This window comes from Anopheles gambiae, chromosome 3 (genome assembly GCF_943734735.2).
Source record: "Anopheles gambiae chromosome 3, idAnoGambNW_F1_1, whole genome shotgun sequence".
Taxonomy (NCBI): Eukaryota; Metazoa; Arthropoda; class Insecta; order Diptera; family Culicidae; genus Anopheles; species Anopheles gambiae.
The window spans coordinates 28,771,750-28,790,726 of record NC_064602.1 but is presented as its reverse complement, the minus strand read 5'-3'; the positions used below and the strand labels follow the sequence as shown (position 1 = coordinate 28,790,726).

The 18,977-nt window shown below is 47.2% G+C and overlaps 7 protein-coding genes across 10 annotated transcripts; 1 reads left to right on the top strand and 6 right to left on the bottom strand.

Moving 5' to 3' along the window:
- Positions 1–726: 726 nt before the first annotated feature.
- LOC1280189 (elongation factor Ts, mitochondrial) lies at positions 727–3,641 on the bottom strand. 2 transcript variants are annotated; one of them, XM_061654413.1, is made up of 3 exons: positions 3,519–3,641; positions 1,295–1,883; positions 727–1,211 (listed from the first exon to the last, which is right to left on the bottom strand). In XM_061654413.1, exons 2-3 carry the CDS (start codon positions 1,854–1,856, stop codon positions 820–822), a joined length of 954 nt encoding a protein of 317 aa, XP_061510397.1. In that variant the 5' UTR covers positions 1,857–1,883; positions 3,519–3,641; the 3' UTR covers positions 727–819. The 2 variants fall into 2 exon arrangements, with proteins under 2 accessions (XP_061510397.1, XP_320011.5); XM_320011.6 differs by lacking the exon at positions 3,519–3,641 and having other exon boundaries at positions 1,295–2,246.
- On the bottom strand, positions 2,201–3,103 carry LOC5668087 (uncharacterized). Its single transcript, XM_061653043.1, has 2 exons — positions 2,561–3,103; positions 2,201–2,374 (listed from the first exon to the last, which is right to left on the bottom strand). Exons 1-2 carry the CDS (start codon positions 3,101–3,103, stop codon positions 2,201–2,203), a joined length of 717 nt encoding a protein of 238 aa, XP_061509027.1.
- A 267-nt stretch (positions 3,642–3,908) lies between the features above and the next one.
- Positions 3,909–4,351, bottom strand: LOC3291931 (ninjurin-B). Its single transcript, XM_553171.4, has 2 exons — positions 4,199–4,351; positions 3,909–4,118 (listed from the first exon to the last, which is right to left on the bottom strand). Exons 1-2 carry the CDS (start codon positions 4,349–4,351, stop codon positions 3,909–3,911), a joined length of 363 nt encoding a protein of 120 aa, XP_553171.4.
- Positions 4,352–5,708: 1,357 nt separating this feature from the next.
- Positions 5,709–6,666, bottom strand: LOC133392803 (uncharacterized). Its single transcript, XM_061654414.1, has 2 exons — positions 6,069–6,666; positions 5,709–5,981 (listed from the first exon to the last, which is right to left on the bottom strand). Exons 1-2 carry the CDS (start codon positions 6,543–6,545, stop codon positions 5,865–5,867), a joined length of 594 nt encoding a protein of 197 aa, XP_061510398.1. The 5' UTR covers positions 6,546–6,666; the 3' UTR covers positions 5,709–5,864.
- A 226-nt stretch (positions 6,667–6,892) lies between these two features.
- LOC133390938 (uncharacterized) lies at positions 6,893–7,560 on the bottom strand. Of its 2 annotated transcripts, none has more exons than XM_061654418.1 (2): positions 7,204–7,560; positions 6,893–7,140 (listed from the first exon to the last, which is right to left on the bottom strand). In XM_061654418.1, the coding sequence occupies exons 1-2, from the start codon at positions 7,558–7,560 to the stop codon at positions 6,970–6,972; spliced, it is 528 nt and encodes a 175-aa protein (XP_061510402.1). In that variant the 3' UTR covers positions 6,893–6,969. The 2 variants fall into 2 exon arrangements, with proteins under 2 accessions (XP_061510402.1, XP_061510403.1); XM_061654419.1 differs by having other exon boundaries at positions 6,893–7,137.
- LOC1280188 (ninjurin-B) lies at positions 6,893–9,303 on the bottom strand. 2 transcript variants are annotated; one of them, XM_061654417.1, is made up of 2 exons: positions 8,100–9,303; positions 6,893–8,017 (listed from the first exon to the last, which is right to left on the bottom strand). In XM_061654417.1, the coding sequence occupies exons 1-2, from the start codon at positions 8,484–8,486 to the stop codon at positions 7,895–7,897; spliced, it is 510 nt and encodes a 169-aa protein (XP_061510401.1). In that variant the 5' UTR covers positions 8,487–9,303; the 3' UTR covers positions 6,893–7,894. The 2 variants fall into 2 exon arrangements, with proteins under 2 accessions (XP_061510401.1, XP_061510400.1); XM_061654416.1 differs by having other exon boundaries at positions 6,893–8,038; positions 8,100–9,274.
- A 1,609-nt stretch (positions 9,304–10,912) lies between these two features.
- Positions 10,913–13,868, top strand: LOC133393855 (cilia- and flagella-associated protein 91-like). Its single transcript, XM_061660672.1, has 3 exons — positions 10,913–12,068; positions 12,157–12,313; positions 12,373–13,868. The coding sequence occupies exons 1-3, from the start codon at positions 10,999–11,001 to the stop codon at positions 13,639–13,641; spliced, it is 2,496 nt and encodes an 831-aa protein (XP_061516656.1). The 5' UTR covers positions 10,913–10,998; the 3' UTR covers positions 13,642–13,868.
- Positions 13,869–18,977: the final 5,109 nt, after the last annotated feature.

Here is an 18,977-nt window from a genome sequence, read left to right as displayed (position 1 = left end):
TATGTTCCGCAGCGCGTTTAGTGGTTTTAGCCGGTGTAACGCATTTTTTGTTCCTTCTCTCTCTCGCTCCTCCATTTCTTTCTGTATCACCGGAACATTTCCCTTCGGCGAACATGGCGCGCACTGTGTGCAAATGCATTGATCACATTCCATATGCAGAAATGCCCGGCGGCACTCGAAGAGGGTTTATTAAGAGCCACCCCGTCAGTGTGCCTACCGGACCATGGCTCCGGTCTGTGTGTGTGTATGTTATTTGCGTACGTTTATCCGCGGAAAAGGGTGGATTTTGCAAGGCCCCCGGGTGGCCATTCATCATACCGTACGGGCAGAAAGAGCGGGTTGATTTTTCTGTTTCACTTCAAACTCTATACAGATCTGGGGAGAAGGGAAAAAAAGCACTAACAGCGCTAAGAGCCTTAGTCGGTAAAAAATGGGTATTTTATCATGTATAAGAGCTGGTGTGTTTTTGCGATTTTTTGCCGTTTCGACAAATATTTAGAGCTACCGTTTCAAAAGTTTGCAAATTAACAACGACGGACGTTAATTAAGTTGCCCTCTGTCTAACAATGCAGCAACACAGAACACATGTTTCTACAAAACGTACCGCCAACCTCGGCGCACATTTGGAAAGGTCGGTCCCTAACCCCAGTGGTTGGTACAACGCAAAAAGGTGAGGAACTGAAATTATGTCATCGACACACGCAACACGAGACAGCCGACGTTCAGTTGTAACATGGAAACGGTGCAGAATCTCTTCCTTGAGAGATTTTATTCTTTTGTGACTATGCTACACACGTGGTCCAACCCTTTCCCAGCTCCCTAGTTCGTCGCGGCACGAACGTTTTGCTCCTCGGACTGGCTCTTCTCACCGCAAGCGAACCGCTGAAAGTCGACAATCTGCAACCGGTTCGCCTCGAGCACCTCGCCCACCGTGTAGGCCGGATCGACCAGATACTCCTGATGGATCAGGCACGTTTCGTCGTCCTTATCGGCGGCCGGTTCATCCTTGCCCGGCACACCGATACGTTCCGGCTTCATGCCCACGATGTGTTGGCACACTTTGCGCGCGACCTGGGCCGGGCTTAGCTCGGCACCGTCCGCCCCCTCCTGCACTGTGGAATGTTCCGACTTAAATGCGACCAGGCTGCCGTACTTGCCGAGCAGCGGGACATCGTGCGGGATTTCTTCGCTCGGCGCGGGATGTACGTAGCCTAGCAAAACAAAACAAAAAGAGCACAGGAAACGGTTATTTATTGAAAATAATTTAAAGTTTTACTCTGCTCGCATAGCTTACCCGTCAGCTGTATGCTGTCTGGCACTTTGTAGCAGATCGCCCTGTTGAGCGACGCATTCTCCCCAACCGTACCGATCATCAGCGCCAGATGGTCGCCCAACGATTTGCCATCGTCCAGCACGATCTGCTTCAGCGCCTCACTGTTCAGGCCCACCTTGGTCAGGTTGGCGTCGGACTCGACGTTCTCCAGGTGCCGCACACAGGCGGCCGATGCCACCTGCACAAACCGCTGGAAGCTTGCGTTGCGGGCCACAAAGTCTGTCTCACAGTTGACCTCCACCATCGCGCCGACATTTCGCTGCACCAGCACCCCGATCAGCCCTTGGGCCGTATTGCGCCCCTCGAGCTTGGTCGCCTTCGACCAGCCCATGGCCGTTGCCTGCTCCTTCAGCCACTGTTCGGCCTTCGCCAGATCGTTGTTGTGCAGTTCGAGTGCTTTCTTGCAGTTGGCAAAGGTGTAGCCCGTCTTTTTGCGCAGCGTCGCGAGCGCACTCTTCTCGGCCGTTGCGTACAGCCGGATGCCAGTGGCCGGGAGCAGTCGGGAAAGGTGCTTGAACAGCATTGTGTGTGTGTGTGTCGAGGATCCGAACTGGAATGTAAAATAATCCATCGGATGTTATTTGATCGGAATGTTTGTGAGGTTTGCCCTGATTATCCTGATTATACAGATTCAAAAGAATTTATTCTTCAATAGTAACACAGTCGCTAGCTGTTGATTGGTAAAAAATAGATCAATTCAACGCAATGATACATGTAGGGAGCATACAAAGTTCATAGTTGGAGGGACAGTAAATGCCAACAGAAGTAAAAAAGTAAAACACCCTTAAACAATACTTCAGATGAGTTCTCGCGTTTGTATCGCGGAATGCGCACTTAAGCTAAGGTTCAAGCGAAAAAGGAACCTCTTTAAGGATGCCCGACACCGTCGTCCTCCTCGAACATTTCGTCAAACATCTCCGCCAGCTCTTCCGCGTACATTAGCCGCTCGTTGCGCGTCCAGTTGCTGGTGTTTGGCTGGAAGTTCATCACCTCCGTCAGCAGTCGCTCGAACCCGTTCAGTTCGGCTTCGATTATCCGTTCCTCCTCCTCCGTTATCGGACCATCATCGTCTTCCTCTTCACCACCACCACCACCACCACCACCACCACCACCACCACCACCACCACCACCAGCGCCATCATCATTCCCCGGGTTGGCGGAAGGCAACAAAGCCGACCCATCCCCATCCGGCACCGCTGCACTCCTGCTCCCCCGGTGTATGTTCACATTGGACCAGATGTAATTATGCATCGCCTGTATCAGCTCGTCCACCCCGGTCGCTTCCACCGCCCCCGCCACCTCCTCGCTTCCTTCCGCCTCGTCCTCGGCGCTCGGTTCGAGCTCTATCACGTCCAGCACGGTGCACTGGCTCTTGGCCTCCGCGTACGTCACACCGACCGCGCTGCTTTCCTGCAGCGTCGAGCAGAGCAGTATGCCAAACTCGATCTCGTGCTGCTGCACGAACGCCCCGTACGCCGGCAGCCGGTCGAGAAACGTGCGATCCTTCGCATCGAAGTAGATCAGCATGCCCTCCGTGCGATTAAGTATTGCACTGGGCACTGTGGACAGGTCGGCGGAACCGTGCGCACACAGCACCACCTGCGTATCGTAATACTTGGTGTGTATCTGGTAGGGGAAGCCGATCGATTCCGGCGCATCGCCGAGCGTGATACGGTCCTGGCCGTTCGTGTGCTTGCGGATCCGCTCGACAATGCTTTCCGGCTGGACGGTGGCGTCCGCCGACAGGATGAGTACTATCGGTTCACCCATCGTTTCAATAAAGCGTGATGGGTGGAAGGGACCGGTACCGGTAGCGCCTGGTTTGCATTCAGTTCCCCGCGCTGGCAACACAAACACACACCGTGCCCAGGGGGGTCGCAATCTGAAACAGACCGGACCGGAATTAGTGATCTCGTACTCAGCGGGGGTTTCTTCATCCCTTTGCAAGGGGGATTGCATGAGGTTGAGCAAAGGAATGCAGCTTTTGGGACACTTGCGCCGCGTTTGCCGGAAGAAGCTAGCTTGATGTGTTTGTGTGTTACATCATGCCGATTGTGGTGCTGGTGGGTGGTTGGTGCTCTTGCCGGGGCGACGCAACAAAAACAACCGAACGCGATGCGACTTTGTACCACAGAATGAACCCGATTCACCACTGATAATGAACGTTTAGCAGTGCTTTACCTACCTTGCACTTAATTTGGAGAAATCGCAGAAAGTGTGTCGAATGTTTACGAAATGCTCGTTCTTGTGTTTGTTCTTTTCGTGCGGTTCTTTTGGACGTCTGTTTGACAGCTGGAGCAGCGGAGCCGTTGCGCAAAGTGACATTTGTAAGGTTCCGCAGTTTGATGATTTGAAATGACCGTTTATGTAACATTTTTTTAACGATTTACTCAGAGCTTTATTTTCTTTTATTTATCAATTATTCGAGTTCGACTTGATGACTTAAACTATTCTATGAATAATAAAAGAAATATTTGTTCGAAAAAAATAGAAAAATAAAGACAAAAGCAGCAGCTGCATTGCTATAAATCGGAGAGCTATGTCAAGGTCATAACTGTTCTTCCGTGCAGGTGTTCTACGTTCCACCAAGAGCGCTATCCGTTATGTTCACGTTGGTAAGCAGACCGACCACGCTGCCGGAAGAGGCCACGATAGCATTGGGTGGTTGTTCCGCAACAACCAGCGATGCTACAAGGATGTTGATCATCGTAATGATGGCTACACCGATCGACGTTACGATCTTGACGCGCTGCCGTTTCGGATCATCACGTTGGGGTTTGGTGAGCTTTTGAAGAAGGATTGAAATTGAAAAGTAGAGTAATATAGTTTATCGAGACACAACAAAATGAACCTCTTTCTACCTACCGAAACTACGATCATCGTAATGGCGACCATCATTTGCAGTACCAGCGACATGATCACGAACGTGATGCACGCAACGTACGTCTTGGAACCCTGGTTGTAGGTAATGAGCAGCCGCAGCTGGTTCGCGTTCGCCGTCAGCAGAGAAATGTCCATAGCACTTTCGGCGATGCTTTTGGAGATGTCGTACGAAGGTGTTATGGTAGACTCTCTGCGCCCACTATCCGTCTGATAGATACCGGTCACGGTAATTGGTTTCGGGGGCAAGGGTGGTGGTGTCGGTGGAACTGCTGCCGTTGAGCTGCGGGACGAGCGTGCAATTAACGCTGACAACGGATCCGTGTTCGAGTCAGCTCCTTCCGGATTTAGCTCGAATTGTCCGCTCGCTATATCGAGTTCACTTTTGCTCCTACCGAACAGGGGGTTCGTGCGAGTAATGTTGTTCCTGTAGTGTCCATTGGGTGTCGCAGCGTTTGGACGGTACACTACGGGCAGATCGGCAGGGCGCTTCTCTTGCTCACGATCGTTCATTGCACTGAGTAGAAATGGGATCGTACCTAGACTGTGGCCTACATATGGGACAGTAAAGTAAAAAGACACTTTCTTAACCAACACTTTCCAGTGAGATAACTTGCTTCAAATACCGTTGATCAACCGGAAAAGGGCACTGTACTTTACATCCATATAAACAAAAAGATAACTACTGATCCTCACCGTTACAAAGCTGATCCGTTCCGATCCTTTCTGAACGCTGCCTCGGAACGAACTGCACGATCACTGTGGTCGGTGTGCGATGATAACCTCATTCGGAAGGTAACGCTTGCCGGACGGGTATCGAGCAGGGATCTATCGAATTAATGTATGTATCGATCGAACTCGGAAGTTGCGGGATTGGTCAGGTGAAACGTTTTTTTGATATGCTATATTAATCGCAAGAAGGTCAGTTTAGCCTTAAAGAGGACTTACATGGGATGTAATTTAAATCGGAACATAAAAAGATAATTGTGTCTGGACAATAAAATAATTGTTCATTGAAGGTTGATATTGAGAGGTGCAAAATTATATGTTCTGAAGGACAATTCAAATAACAAGTATTATCTTCAGGCACATCGAAGTAATATAAAAGAGCAAACACCCTTAACTGTTTTTTACTTATTTAATGAGTTCTTTAAATAACGACGTGAGGTCATGTGGGTCTATAAACAAGGTCAAGGCTCATTAGATTTATTTTTGCATTTTTGCATATATTTCATACGTGATGAGATAAACGCCAATCTTAGTTGGGGAAATCTAACCACATTTGGTTTTATCAGCTTTCGGGGGGATTATCATTAGACCACCGGGACACCTCGGGATTGGCTGAGTAAAACGTATTAAGAAATAAGCAATTTGCAACTACAGTTCAGGCGTATGCCGAACGGTTCATAACGATTTGTAGAGAAAGAATCATCTTATCTTAATTTTCCCAATTCAATATTATTAATTTAAAACATATTGAGCAGATACAACAAGATTTCTGAGTTTTGCGATGGTATTTATTGGAATATGTTTCAGCTTTACAATGCTTTTTTGAAGAAAATTGTATATTTTATGACAAAAAACTCAACAAAAAACGATAACAAAACACCACAGCAATTGCACATGGCTCACTCCATGGCGGGAAAGTTGGCTAAGTTTCGAGCAAAACATTGAGCAGCGTTACGACGCCCAGATTCAGCAGCGCAATTACCGTCGCCACCAAGCAGGCCAGGGTTCGTAGCAGCTGCCAACGCTGACTGGTGTACGTCTGCAACGAAACAACAACGATACGTTGGAATTTATCATTGGCTACTCAAAAGAAATCGCGCCCTCCCTTGGATCGCGATATACTAACCGACATCATCAGCATGGCGACACAGTTCAGTATTTGCAGTACGAGCGACACTATCAGCAGCGCGAAGATAGTTTGATAGCTGACCGTTTCCTGGCGCTCGCTGTTGGAGCTGCCCAGCAGCCGCAGCTGATTGGAGTTGGCCGCCAGGAAGGCAATGTTGAGCGCATTCTCCAGCACCGAGCGTCGCACATCGTAACCACCGTTGTCCCGGTCCCGCCGATCCGACCCATTCACGGCACGATCCGCCTCGTAGTTCGGTGTCGTTTCGTTGTTGTCCCAATCGTTCTCCTGGTACGGCTGGACGCGGATAGCGTCCTGGTGGAAGATTACCGGATTGCAGAACACTTTCGACTGTTTCTCGCTGCCGGTAAAGATGCGTACGCCCCGATTGCCAGCGTGCTCCACGTGCTGGTGGGGCGGTGGCGACGGTCTATTGTAGCGCCCGGGGCTTCGGCGGGATGGTTCGGGTCTGGTCATGATGATGAGCCCGGGAGGAAGCGATCGCGTTTACCGTTTCGCGCAAAGCTTGGTTGCGTACTGCGCAACCGGTGATAACGTGCCGGTGGCCGAGGAGCGTCTGAAAATCGTACCCTACCATCCGAGTGCTATTATAAGCTTGTAAGTCAAGGGCAGTGCAGCGGCTGCAAGAAGCCGATGTGAAGGTTGTATGCACACCGAACAGCCCTTAGTGATGTTCTTTAACCCTCGTCGGTGCTTAACCATGCGTTACCAACCGTACATCGTTTCCGGATGGAAGTGCGTGCAAACCCTTTTCGGACAAGAACGATGCATAAAGTAAAGCTAATAATCAATTTACACCGATGTTTTAAAAAGTAACAAAAATAATGCTTATATCTTTATTAAAATAATATCCACTTCTAATGTCCTAAAGCCTTAAAAACTACTGTTGTCCTGCACGTTCACCAAGGCTCCGATAGATCTCCTCGAAATCAATCCGCGAATGCTCCACATTGATCATGAACGGTATCAGCAGATTGACGAGCGAAATGATGATCGCACCCGTCACGGCAAATGCTTTCATCTTTGCGTATCGACTCGGATCGTTCACCTGCTGTAAGATATAACGCCAATCAGGGTTATGGTATTAAAACTTTCAAGTAACACTCCCTCCTACCGTGATCGTTATAACGGAGATCGCCACCAGTATCTGCAGCACGATCGAAACCGTCACCAGCACCTCGGTGGCGATGAACGATTCCGTCTCCTTGAAGCTAACCAGCAGCCGGAGCAGATTACTGTTTGCCGCCAGAAAGGACACACTGAGCGCGATTTCGACGACACATCGGAAGAAGTCGTACCCGGTGTAGCTGAGGGCCAGATAGTACTCGGATCCGGCACTGTCGTACGTTAGCTCCTCCGATGCCGAACGGGATGATCCGTGCTCGATGGGGGTGCCCACTTCAAGACGATGCTGATTGGCAGCAGCGTCGGTAGGTTTGGTTCTGTAAATCGTGGTGCTGTTGCTGGTCATCTTTACGCTGTCGGTTCTGGTGGTGGAATGAACATCGATCACACGGGGCAGTAGTGCAGGTAGTGTAAGACTGAACTGGGGCTTTGTACATAGATACAATGGATTGCTACGTTTGCGTGTCGAGTACGATAATTGTATCCGCAAAAAAACTGGAAGTCAAGCAGCTCCTTTAAAGCTAGCTGTTTCGAGATTGGAATCACATTAGGCGCGTAACGCTTGTCAAGCGTTACGCCATCTAAATACGCTTACAGCTACAGGTGTGTTGGTTTTATAAGCAGTTTATAACGGCTAAACCACGCGTTGGAGGGGGATGTTCTTAGTGACTGCGGGTCAACTACTTATCCGTGATGACGAGCGAAGCCACCAGAATGTTTATGACCGTGATGATCGACACCAGTATGGAGGTGCACACTTTTAGCTTGTGAATTCTACGATTTGGCTTCGATCGTGGATAGCTCTGGAAGCAAAACAAGAAAGACTTTATGAAATTTTTCTTTGAAAAAGAACACAAAAAAACGTAACATTTAAAGACCACCAACCTTTATAATGATAACACCACTGGCCACAAAAATCTGCAACACCAGCGAGCTTATAACGAGCGCAATGCAGGCCACGTACGTGTGCGACTTCTCGTTGTACGTCATCAGCAGCCGCAGCTGGTTCGCGTTCGCCGTCAGCAGCGATATGTCCATGGCACTTTCGGCAATTCCCTTGTGGATGTCGTACGTTTGCGTTTGACTTGCCCGTGTCTTTCGCCGACCGTCCACCTCCGATACGCTGGCCGTACCGTCCTCTGCGTAGCCCAGCTCGAGCGGTTCCAGCCGACGCATCTCGACCAGATCGGTAACGCCCGGTTCCGCCTGAGCGTTCATCGCGATCAAGCTGTCGTTGGTGTTTTGAGCGGACCCGTGGGGCGGTTCTGCCATACTCACGATCACGAGCACAAACGGTCTAGTTTGTGGGGTAAACGATCAAACCTTTTCGCTTCGCGACCGATTAAAAGAGTACGTTCTGATCACGTCACTTTCTACCGAGGCACCTGCGCGTATGGTTCACTTTCAAACATTGGCGCCTGGTAATTGGCGCGTGCATTACTCAACGATCGTGGACAATAAGACACCCGTGGGAAGCAGCACAATCACAACATTCCTTACACACCAACTATCAACTGCACTCAGCACTGTCAGCGGACTGATACTTTACGCACTTCCGATTCGCAACACGGCCTGTTCGCGACTGTGATCAGACCCGGGGAAAGCAAAACTGTCGCACAGTACTACCATCGTAGTAGAGGTTAACACAAAAATTGCCAACTGTTAGCATTGGTGCACACGCTTTCTTCACCGAGGCTCGTAACGATTATCATCGTTGGTTTGCGGTTGTGGTAGAGCGTTGGCTTTTGTTATTTTCATCACTGCCGATTTGATTGTAAAGCAGATTGTGATATGAGTTTCAGAGCATCCAAACGAACTGTTTTGAGCTGATAGCTGATGCTGCTGTTGCTGCTGTTGCTGCTGCTACAGTGCTGGTAGTAGTAAGAGGACAAACGCGGCTAAGGTTCTTTGCACGCACAATAGCGAAAGGCGACTGAGAGCGCTCTCGGGGGTTTCGAGATGAGAACGAGGGATTTTTCGCTGCAGAACAGAAAGTGAAGCAACAGTGGGCCAGGCCGGGTCTGATAGTGTACGGAACGCTTCAAATCGACGTGCATCCGCGACTGTACAGTTAGCAATGGAAAAATGCACTCCGTTGGGGGGAATAATGTGGCGTCTCGTTCCATGTGAGATAATCAGAGCGAATGTTGAGCTTTATTCTCGTCAGGGAAGACCGATTGTCTGGTATTTTTTTGCGCGTAAGGGTGGCGAGGGCGGTTTCATCCGCGATCTTACGTCATCGATTGATGGCGGATGAAACGCACGTGCAGTGTATGAATGTGCAATTGTACATTGTATGAAGAATCAAAATCTCGAAGATAGAGCTTCGTTAGCAAGGCTATGAGCTGATCTTTTTAAAGAGTAAATAGAGAATGGTTCTTAAAAGACTGCTCTATCATAGTTAACTAAAAAGAAAAAAAGTACCAAAAAAACCTAATGGAAGATTAATTTGAAAAGAAATATCTTACTTAAGAAATGATGGGATGAAATTTGGGATGTTTACTTTAAGTTGCATTATTTTGAACACTCAGAGGAAGAAAAAAATCAAATAATTAAAAAAAACTCTAATAATGTTATATAAGTAAAACTAGTAAAATAAAATATTGTTAAAATGCATAAAACAACAGACTATTTTAAAATTCTTAGCATATGATATAATGACACACGTTTCCAGTTAACAAGGCGAATTTTTACCGTTTCATGAAATGTCTATTTTCGATATTTGTTATATAGTCAGAATTCAATAGTTGAACGCTTTTTGATTGGCATGCTTTTTCGTTCGATAGTTGACTGACAGTTCAATTACAAAACATGCGTTTGTATGGGAAACCCGGTTTTTGAAAATTTCACAAAAATCTCATGACCTGCCGGGAAAATTTTCATAAATTGTATGGTAAAATGTACCAACTAAAAAGCACATATTCAATAGTTGGCAGGGAATCGAAGTTCAAGCAGTGAGTTCAGACTGTATTTGTTTTTTGAGCAAAAAAAGATAGCTAACGAAAAGAATGTCGTTCTTACAATATTTTTTTTGCATATTTATGTATATTTGTGTGATTTTGTCTAGAGCTTCTTGGATATCATAGAAAGTATTTTATAATGTTTTAGTTTCAAACCATTGTGTTTTCTTATATTTTATTTTATTCTACTTTATTTTCTTCTTTTTTCACATCGTCTACTTGTTTTACAAATTGTGATTGGTTTTGTTTATTTGTTTATTTGTTTGTATTCTCTAAATTTGTATTTGTTAAGTGATTGCCCATTATTGCGGCCTTATCACTGATCTTATAAACTATCTTAGTTGTCTAGGGTAGCAATAAATAACATAAAGCATTACGGTACATTGTAACATCAGCTTTCATCAGTTTTATAAATTCATAACTTATTTTTGTATAATTATTTGTTCAAATTTACTCATTGGTCAATTAATTTGTTTTCACTTCTCTTAACTACTCACACCCATAAAAATCGAAAGAAATAACCATAGTAACCACCTGTTGCTGATTTTCAAACAAAGCACGTGTTGCTTGTTCCCGTCCGCGTCAAAGCTAATCAAGGTGTGCCAGTATCCTGTTGCTATGGCGAAGGCAAAGGCCAAAGGCATTTTTGTTTATTTATCGATCAAATTTAGCCGTGGAAATACAGTACAACAACCCGTCGACCGTTCTCATTTGCATCCAGTAGTAGTGCATCGGAATTCGTCCCGTACGCGCTGTGGTATAGGAATTTGTTAATTACGTTCTGCAATTCTTGATAAAGTGCAGGTAAAGGTGGTGCCACTAGCATGACGTACCGCAGCCACAACGTGGGACCGTCCCGTGCCTTCGATCACATCTACGACCCGCTGTACGTGGCCTCCGACCGGAAGGACGTCTGCCGGGCGAACCATGCGGCGCTCACGAAGTCGGCCCCGATCGGCATCTTTCCCGTGTACCAGTCGATGTTCAGCGAGCTGCCCCGGCTCACCCGCAACCACTACGTGATGCATCGCAATCCGCTGCCGTACTATCCGGAACCGGGCGTGGATCCGATCCGTGGGTACGGTCACCATCCGGACACGTCGAAAGTGCTCGGTTCGGAGCGGCCCAAGTTTTTCTGCCATCCGAATGCGGGCGAGTCGGGCTGCAATGTTCGATACGCCCCGGATTACGTGCCCGGTGCCGAGCCGGAGTACTGTGGGTGTGAAGATGAATATGAAGAGGGAGGAGCCCAACCAGCCCGCTTTCGGGAGGTAGCCTCCCAAACGGAGTACCGCGAATCGTCCGCCCAAACGCAACCCTGGATGCCGACGGCCGTACTAAAGGACGGTGCCATGCCGGGGGCGGAGATTGTGTACGTGGCGGAGATGCTGCAGCACACACGCTTCCCGGGCGTGAACGAGGTGGAGATAGTGGAGCGGGCGAGGCGCAAGCGGACCTGGGAGTATGCGCTCGGCAGCTGCGACTCGCTGGACGAGTGGCGCCAGCAGAAGCTGGTGCTGCAGATCTTCGAGTGGGAGGAGTGGGTCGCCCGGGAGCGGCAGATCGATCGGTACCAGATGCTGCGGTTGCAGCTGGTGGCCAAGATAATGGAGAAGCGCGAACGGGACAACCATCAGGCGACGGAGGGCAAGATGGAGAACACGAAGCGGCGCATCAATCAGGCCCGGAACCGGGCGATGGAAAAGCTGGAGGCAAACTTTGAGCGCAATCTGAGAAAGTTGGACCGCAAGCGGCATCAGCTGAGCGTGCGGTACGGGGGGAAGAGCCGGGGGCAGGACGCGATGGAGACACTTGCGCTGGAGGCGCTGGCCGGGGCGAGGAAGAAGTACACGAAGCAGTCGTACGATTACGATCCGAATCTTATCGAAGTGGGGTAAGTTGGAAGTTGAAAGAAGAAGTTAGAAGTTGGAAGTTCTAAGGAGAGCGATCTTCATTTATTCAATATCTGATCTTGTCCTTAGGTTGGCAAAGTTGGACAAGAAGACGACAGTTCCTCAGAAGTTCGTAAACCCTCGGGATCAGCGTCCGGAGCTCTGGAAGCCGAAGGAAGTCTGTCGTGAGCTCCAAAAAGGCTTCTGGTCGGACAACTTCCTTCGCAAGCTGTACGAGTCACTAAAGGTAAGACTTTTCGCTCGGAGTAAAGTCCTCGGAACTCACCCAGCAATTCCTTCTTTCAGCAATTCCGCAACCGCAAAGACAGTGAGCGAGCAATCCCGCAATGTCTGATCGTTGTTTCTTCACCCACGGAAAGTGTCATCATGTCTCCAGTCGCCGTTTCGCCCGAGAAAGAAAGCGACAACCTCTACCAGCAGGCCGTTCTGCTCCAGAAGCTTATCAAAGGCCGTGCGACGCAGGAGATGATTCACCGTGACTACGCCACCGAGCACGACCTGATGGATGATTTGCTCGCGTCCCATCGGCTGCCCGTTGTGGAGGAGTTTTTCCCCTCGGATGGCCTACAATCGTTCGGTGGAGAGCCGTCCGGGGGGAGTGTTCGGGAGCGTTATCTGCAAATTCTCAAGAACGAGCAGCTGCTGGACGCGTTCATCGAGAGCAGTACGCACGCACAGATGAGCTCGCTGATGAGTACGCTCGAGCGGGAGCTGACGCGGCTGCAGAACGAGCGCAACACGCAGGCGTTCTACTTGCTCGCGGAACGGGAGCGTCATCGGCGGGAGGCGGACAGTGAGCCGGGCTCGATGCTGGACCGGAAGCAGCAGCTGAGCTGCGATGAGATGGCACTCTACCTAGAGGCAGCACTGCTCGAGCAGGCGGACAATGTGGACGAGATGCGGGAGCGGATCCAGCAGATGGCGCGCAAGTTAGACGAGGAGGCGGATCGGCGCAGTGACGGCAGCTCGCTGCTGATGATGGCCGGGGATGGGGCCGCAGGGCATCGGGAAGCTGTCGGCGGTGTGGCGGGTGCACTGGCGGACGAGATGCTGCTGCCCGAGCTGTTCCGGCGAGCGGCACGGGAGAATGTAAAATTCAAACAACGGTCAATGTTGGCCAATGTGCATGAGCTGATTTACAACCGAAAGGAGGAGGAGGAGGAGGAGCAGGAGGAAGATGAGAAGAAAGGAAAGGGTGATCGTGAGGATATGGATGCTGGTCAGCTGAAGGAGGATTTGGAGCGTCAGCCCGAGGAGCGCCGAGTAGTCAGTGGGTTGCTGGATGGTATTATCGATCGGGCCGTGCTGCAGCCGCCGGTCGTGGATGCGGCCTACTCCGAGAACGAGGTAGAAGAGCTGCCCGAGGACGAGGAGGAGGAGATCGGGGGCAGTGATTTTTCGGCCCTCGATTACGAAGGGCAGGAGGTGGGAGAGGAAGGTGTGATGGAGGAAGGGGTGGAAGAGGAGGAGATTTCCCGGATGGCGAACGAGCTGATCGAGGACATTCTGAGCCGCGTGATGGACTTTTCGGAACAGGGTAACGGGGAAGAGTGAGTTTGGGTCATACTTTAATGCAATGGTACTGAGAATATTGCAAAATTGGTTGTAGAAGTTCTCACTTTTATTCACTTTCTTATTGAAATAATTAACTCAAATACCAATTGGTATAAAATTGGTCGGGCAGCATCGAAAATGGCTTATAAAAGAGTGAAAGATTGAAAAATAAAAAAAGTCGAAAAATTATCAATCAATAAATGAAACATACACTAATTATCGTAAAATACATGTTTTTTTTTATTGAATAATTACAGAAAGAAAACGAATTGAGCACATTGGATTAGCTTCCATTTGAATTTGAATAAGATTTCCCACCGTGATGAGCAGTTTGATTTGATTTTCCAATAGATGGCGCTAGAGTAAATTGAGTTACACAGTTCCCAGGCGACAAAAACGTGATTGCGTTATGCTTTGCTTCATACTTCAGATAAAAAGCTGTGCTGTTAAGGTGCGAGGAATACGAATTTAAATTTTAGTAAATTATAAACAAAAGTCATCATCATAAGTTCGTAACATTAGTGTTTGATGTGATGTTTGATTAGTGGTATTGTGAAATAAAATAAAAAAATGTTAGATTTTATGCTTGAATCGAAGCTATTTTTATTGTCGAACATTAAATACTTTACATCAATCGAAAGTTAGTACATTTGATTTTTTCCCATGGATTTTTTTTATAGTTTTGCAAAGCAGTAAATATCTCATGGAAAAATTCAAAAAATGGCAAGAATCTTTAAAAACTTCATGAAAATGCTTTGTTTAATAGTTAGTTAGTTAGTTCATTTATTTCCATTTTTAAATTTATACTAATGAAATTTACATAACAGTACAACAGTTTGAAATCTTACGCGATAATGGGTACGAAACTATGTTCTCTCCTCATTGAATTCTATTCTTAATGGCAATCTTGGCCGGAAGGACTTGGTAGATTTCTAACAATTGCTAAATTAAGGAACAATTTAGTTAAGGGGAAAAATACAATTGGAATTGAAAACCCCTTGGCTGAAACTTTGTTTAATAATAATCGATCATTTCTATGAAAAACAACTGCTTTTTCTCTTCTTTTTCTTCTTCTTCCTCTTTTTCTTCTTATTCCTCTTTTTCCTCTTCTTCCTCTTTTTCTTCCTCTTTTTATTCTTCTTTGATGTAACTACCAACACAATCATACAGGATCAGATGTACTAAAGACTTCTAAAAACAAAAGCCTCGTGATAATTTAGGCCAGTGAGAGTTAAACTCGTTTAGTCATTTTGGAGCCAACGCGTCTAGTCAGTGCCGAACGATATGTGTACATTTAATACCTGTAAATGTTACCTTTAAACCTGCTCAATAAAAACGGCATCTGACAGAAAACTCCCATCGTTACTAAATCATCCCCCCAAACCTATTCACATTGCCTTCGCCTCCGCCGCCGCCGCCGCCAGTTTCGTACGAGTTGGCTTAGCGCCTGCGAGCCCAATTATGCATCCATTACCATAAACCAGCAGCGCCGAGCTCGGGTGGAGCGCGCGTTACCCGCGTTACATCTCATTTGCTACCAAATTATGCACATCCTGCCCCGTCGGAATGGGATGGGATTCGGTGGTTCTCCTCTGATTTCTTGCTCCGGTAAAGGATTATCGATCGGTTTTTGTGGGTACGCGCACGGCAGGCGTAAAGGCTTATACGATTAGGCACCGTGTTGCGCGCGTGCTTTGTGCACGTTCGGCCCTCCCAGCATCGCCCATCGCGTGGAATGCCATCGCGTTCGACGTGTGAAATGAATGGGGAAGTTTGATTATCGAATTAAGCAACAGCCCAGCGCCAACGCTGCCAAAGAGAAAGATGTGTCATTAGGCGTAGCAAAAGGGCAGGGAATGTGAAGCCTGGCGTAGGGAGTAATCGTAATCGTTCTGGCACCCGATTTTGAGATAAAATGCGCGCTTGCTGACGGTGGTTGGATTCTAATTGCACATCGTCAACGTTGATTTCGATAAAAAGCGTCCGGTAGATTGTGGGGAATGCTATAAGCGATTAATGATGGCAAAATGGAAAGCGAAGTAGTGCAACGAGCTTTGAAAGAACGTATCGACGTGTCCGAGAGTATATGCGGTAGCTTCAAGAGCTTGATTCAATGGCCTTAGTTAAGCTATAACTACAATGAATCAATCCCAATGCTCTTAAACCCGTAATAATGGCCTTATAAAACTGATCGACTCCTCCCTGCCATAAACAGGCACCATCAACGACAGAAAAAGCCATAAACTCCATACTCACTCACAACTTTCAGCACATCTCCTGCAAGCGTGAAGAATGGACTCAACTCAACTCCTTCTCTCTTGTCTACCAACCTATTGAGCATGATGTTATGCCACTTCCACCATTTCCTAGTGCCCAATCCCAGCTCGCAGCTGTGACAGCTTGCACAATCACTCACAAGCTCATCCGAATGGAAATATCAAACTTGAGCTTGGCGCTGCAATCAGACACAAAATCACTCACCTTTCTTGCGTTCTTCGGTGCAAAAGCGGAAGATAAAGTTCGTCCACCGCTCGAGAGGCGCAAAAGGATTGGCATCAGCAAAAAGAAGCAAATTCGAGAGATGAACGAACGATTCAGGATCATGGAAGTGCATTTGATGAGGTTTGAACCATATCCCTGCGCTGCTTGGGTTCGGTGTGTGTCGGTGTCAGTACCAGCAGCAGTGCACAGGAAGTTTCGTTCAGTCTTGCTGTGAAAGCAGCAAAAATTTACATACAATCAGATTCAGAAATAGTTTTTCCTTCGTTTTTTTCCAGCCACCCATATTTCCTACCGTCACCTTGCCCCTTTCTGACCATAACGGCGGAAATGGAAACCAGTCGACGATAAAGTCGAATCCCGAAATGTCCCAATGGATGGTGCCAGCTCAGCAGCCGCTTCCCAGTGGCATCTCTTCTTCGCTGCCGGTTCGTATGTTTTCTCTTGTTGTGTTGTTCTTTCCTTTTTGTGTGTGTGTGTTTTAGCTCTTGTTGCTTGCGTTCGCCCACTGCATCGGGCACTGCATTTCTCGAGTAGATCATAAATTTCTTCCTGATGCCGTTTGAATGACGGTCGCAATTGGTTGTCCAAGACGACACAAGGCTTGGAACCAGGGGCATGGAACAAGCATCACCATTCCGTGCAAATGTTGCTGTTGCTAGTGCTACCGCTGTCGGCCTATCTGTCGACAATCAGAATAACCGATGTCGCGGTACATCCCTGACACGGCTAGTGACAGGGGTGGTAGGGGGAAAAGAATGGAAACCAAAGCACAACAAGAGAATCGCCATAGCGCCGGAAGAATCCCACTGCTGGACGCTTGGCAACTACAAATGCTACGGTTGACTGGTGGTAATGGTGTTCCGTGTAGAAAACCAAACGGGCGTTTCGTTTCGGCGCTCTGGTCGGCGCAAAACACCGAGGGAATGCAGCACATCGGTTGAAACATGATGCTGACGGTGCACTGGACGCTGCTTGGTATTCCGAAATGAATGACCGATGGCTGTTGGAAAGTGGTGTGAAGAAAGACTGCCACCATCACCACCAGATATACCACCAGAGTGAGCTATTAAAGTGCGATATAAAGCGAGATCTTCAACTTTTACTGTGTTTCCTGTTCTGAAATGAATCTATCTTGCGCCTAAATATATGCAATAAGGAATTTTTTTGAAATGTATTTTGATCCTTTCGGTATTAAACTAATAGTTTGCTTGAAATCTCAAAATATTTAATATATATTTTAAAGTATGCAAGATAAAACATGCAATGAAACGGTAAGACACTGTTTTTGTTGGTATTTTAGGTTGCATTTTTTTATAATAAATAAGGGTTTAAATATCAAAAAACGGATCATGAACACATTTGCTATCAATTTATCATATAAAAACAAGAAAAAACCCTCAAATTTTGCATATCTTTTGCCGCTGTTCAAACCGAGAAAACTGTAGCTTTATTTACTTTAACGCACGTGTAGATGATTTACTTTCTATTTGTAACCAAGACACGCCTAAAGTACTCGAGTGTGGATATAAAGCTTTGACAAAACCTGGTTGCTTAGTATTAATTGCAGGTATGTATTTTGCTATTACTTTTATTGCCTATATTTAGGCGCTTGCTGCACATTTGCGTATGCGCTATAAAATTTATGCGCCTGGTAGTATACTGTTAGTGCATAGAATTATGTATAATTGTGCTACTAGCATTGATAATGTTTAATAAACTTATTAACTGCTTTATAACAATTAACATGCTTTGCAAGAAGGTTTTAATGCCTGTTTTTCAATATACCTGCTTCTGAACTGTTGATCCAACTCGAATACATTTATAAGAGGTTTAGTGATTGTGATTGTTAGCTCTTTGTGAATTGGTTATTTGCTGAATAAATACTTTCGTTTTGCTGCCGGCAGCACATTCAAACCCCAAAACCATCCCATTTATCCATTAATTTGCATTCGTTCTTCTGCGCAATCCAGTGCGTTACCGAAAAGGGATGCTAAACAACGCACAACGGGTTAGAGGACAAAACAAATCGGCATAGTTGGGTATCAAAATTTGGCATGATTTGCTTTGCCGGCCGAACAAGCCGAGCATGGATGCTGCCGGAGCCCCCCCTCACACAGTTTATACTTTTGGTAAATTTATTTAAAAATTTGCATTCGGGTTTGGATTTGAACCATTTTATTCATGCGCGTGCACAGCGTAATGGCGTAAATACCGTCCCTTTGGGTGTCCGTTCCCCTCACGGGAGCGCAAAGTCAGCGAAAATAGGCATCGTCCATGGGACGAAACCAGAAAGCCAAGGACAGCCATGCCCCACTCATTCCCGTCGGGTAGTGTCGTCGCCCTTCACAATGGAGAAAATCGTGCGTCAGCGTCGGGCTGTTGGGCGGATGTTTGCTTTCTTTTATCTTTGCCTCTCTCTCTATCTCTCTCTTTCTCTCTCTCTTTCTCTCTCTCTTTCTCTCCTTCACTCTATCTGCACCCTGGTGGTCACTATCTCCCAGTGATGGCTTAAGGGACGAAATTAGATTTGGGACTTGGGTTGCCTTTTCCATCTTTTCCATCCACACTTGCAGTCCCTTCCGGGAAACAGGGTTGCTCACTGCTTCACTGTCTAAACTGCTCACGCCTTCCCACGACCAGCCCGGGAAATCAAGCCCCTTTAAATCATAGCCCAGTGCAACCCGGAACGTTCCCCGGGCAGGATTTGCGGTGCGTCGTCGGTGGAGCATATTTTATTGGCCAAATGTATGTTTTTGTGTGCTGGCTGGTGGCATTTTCTGTGGCGAAATTATTCACATTCGATTTTCCCAAAATGAGAAAAAAACCCACACCAG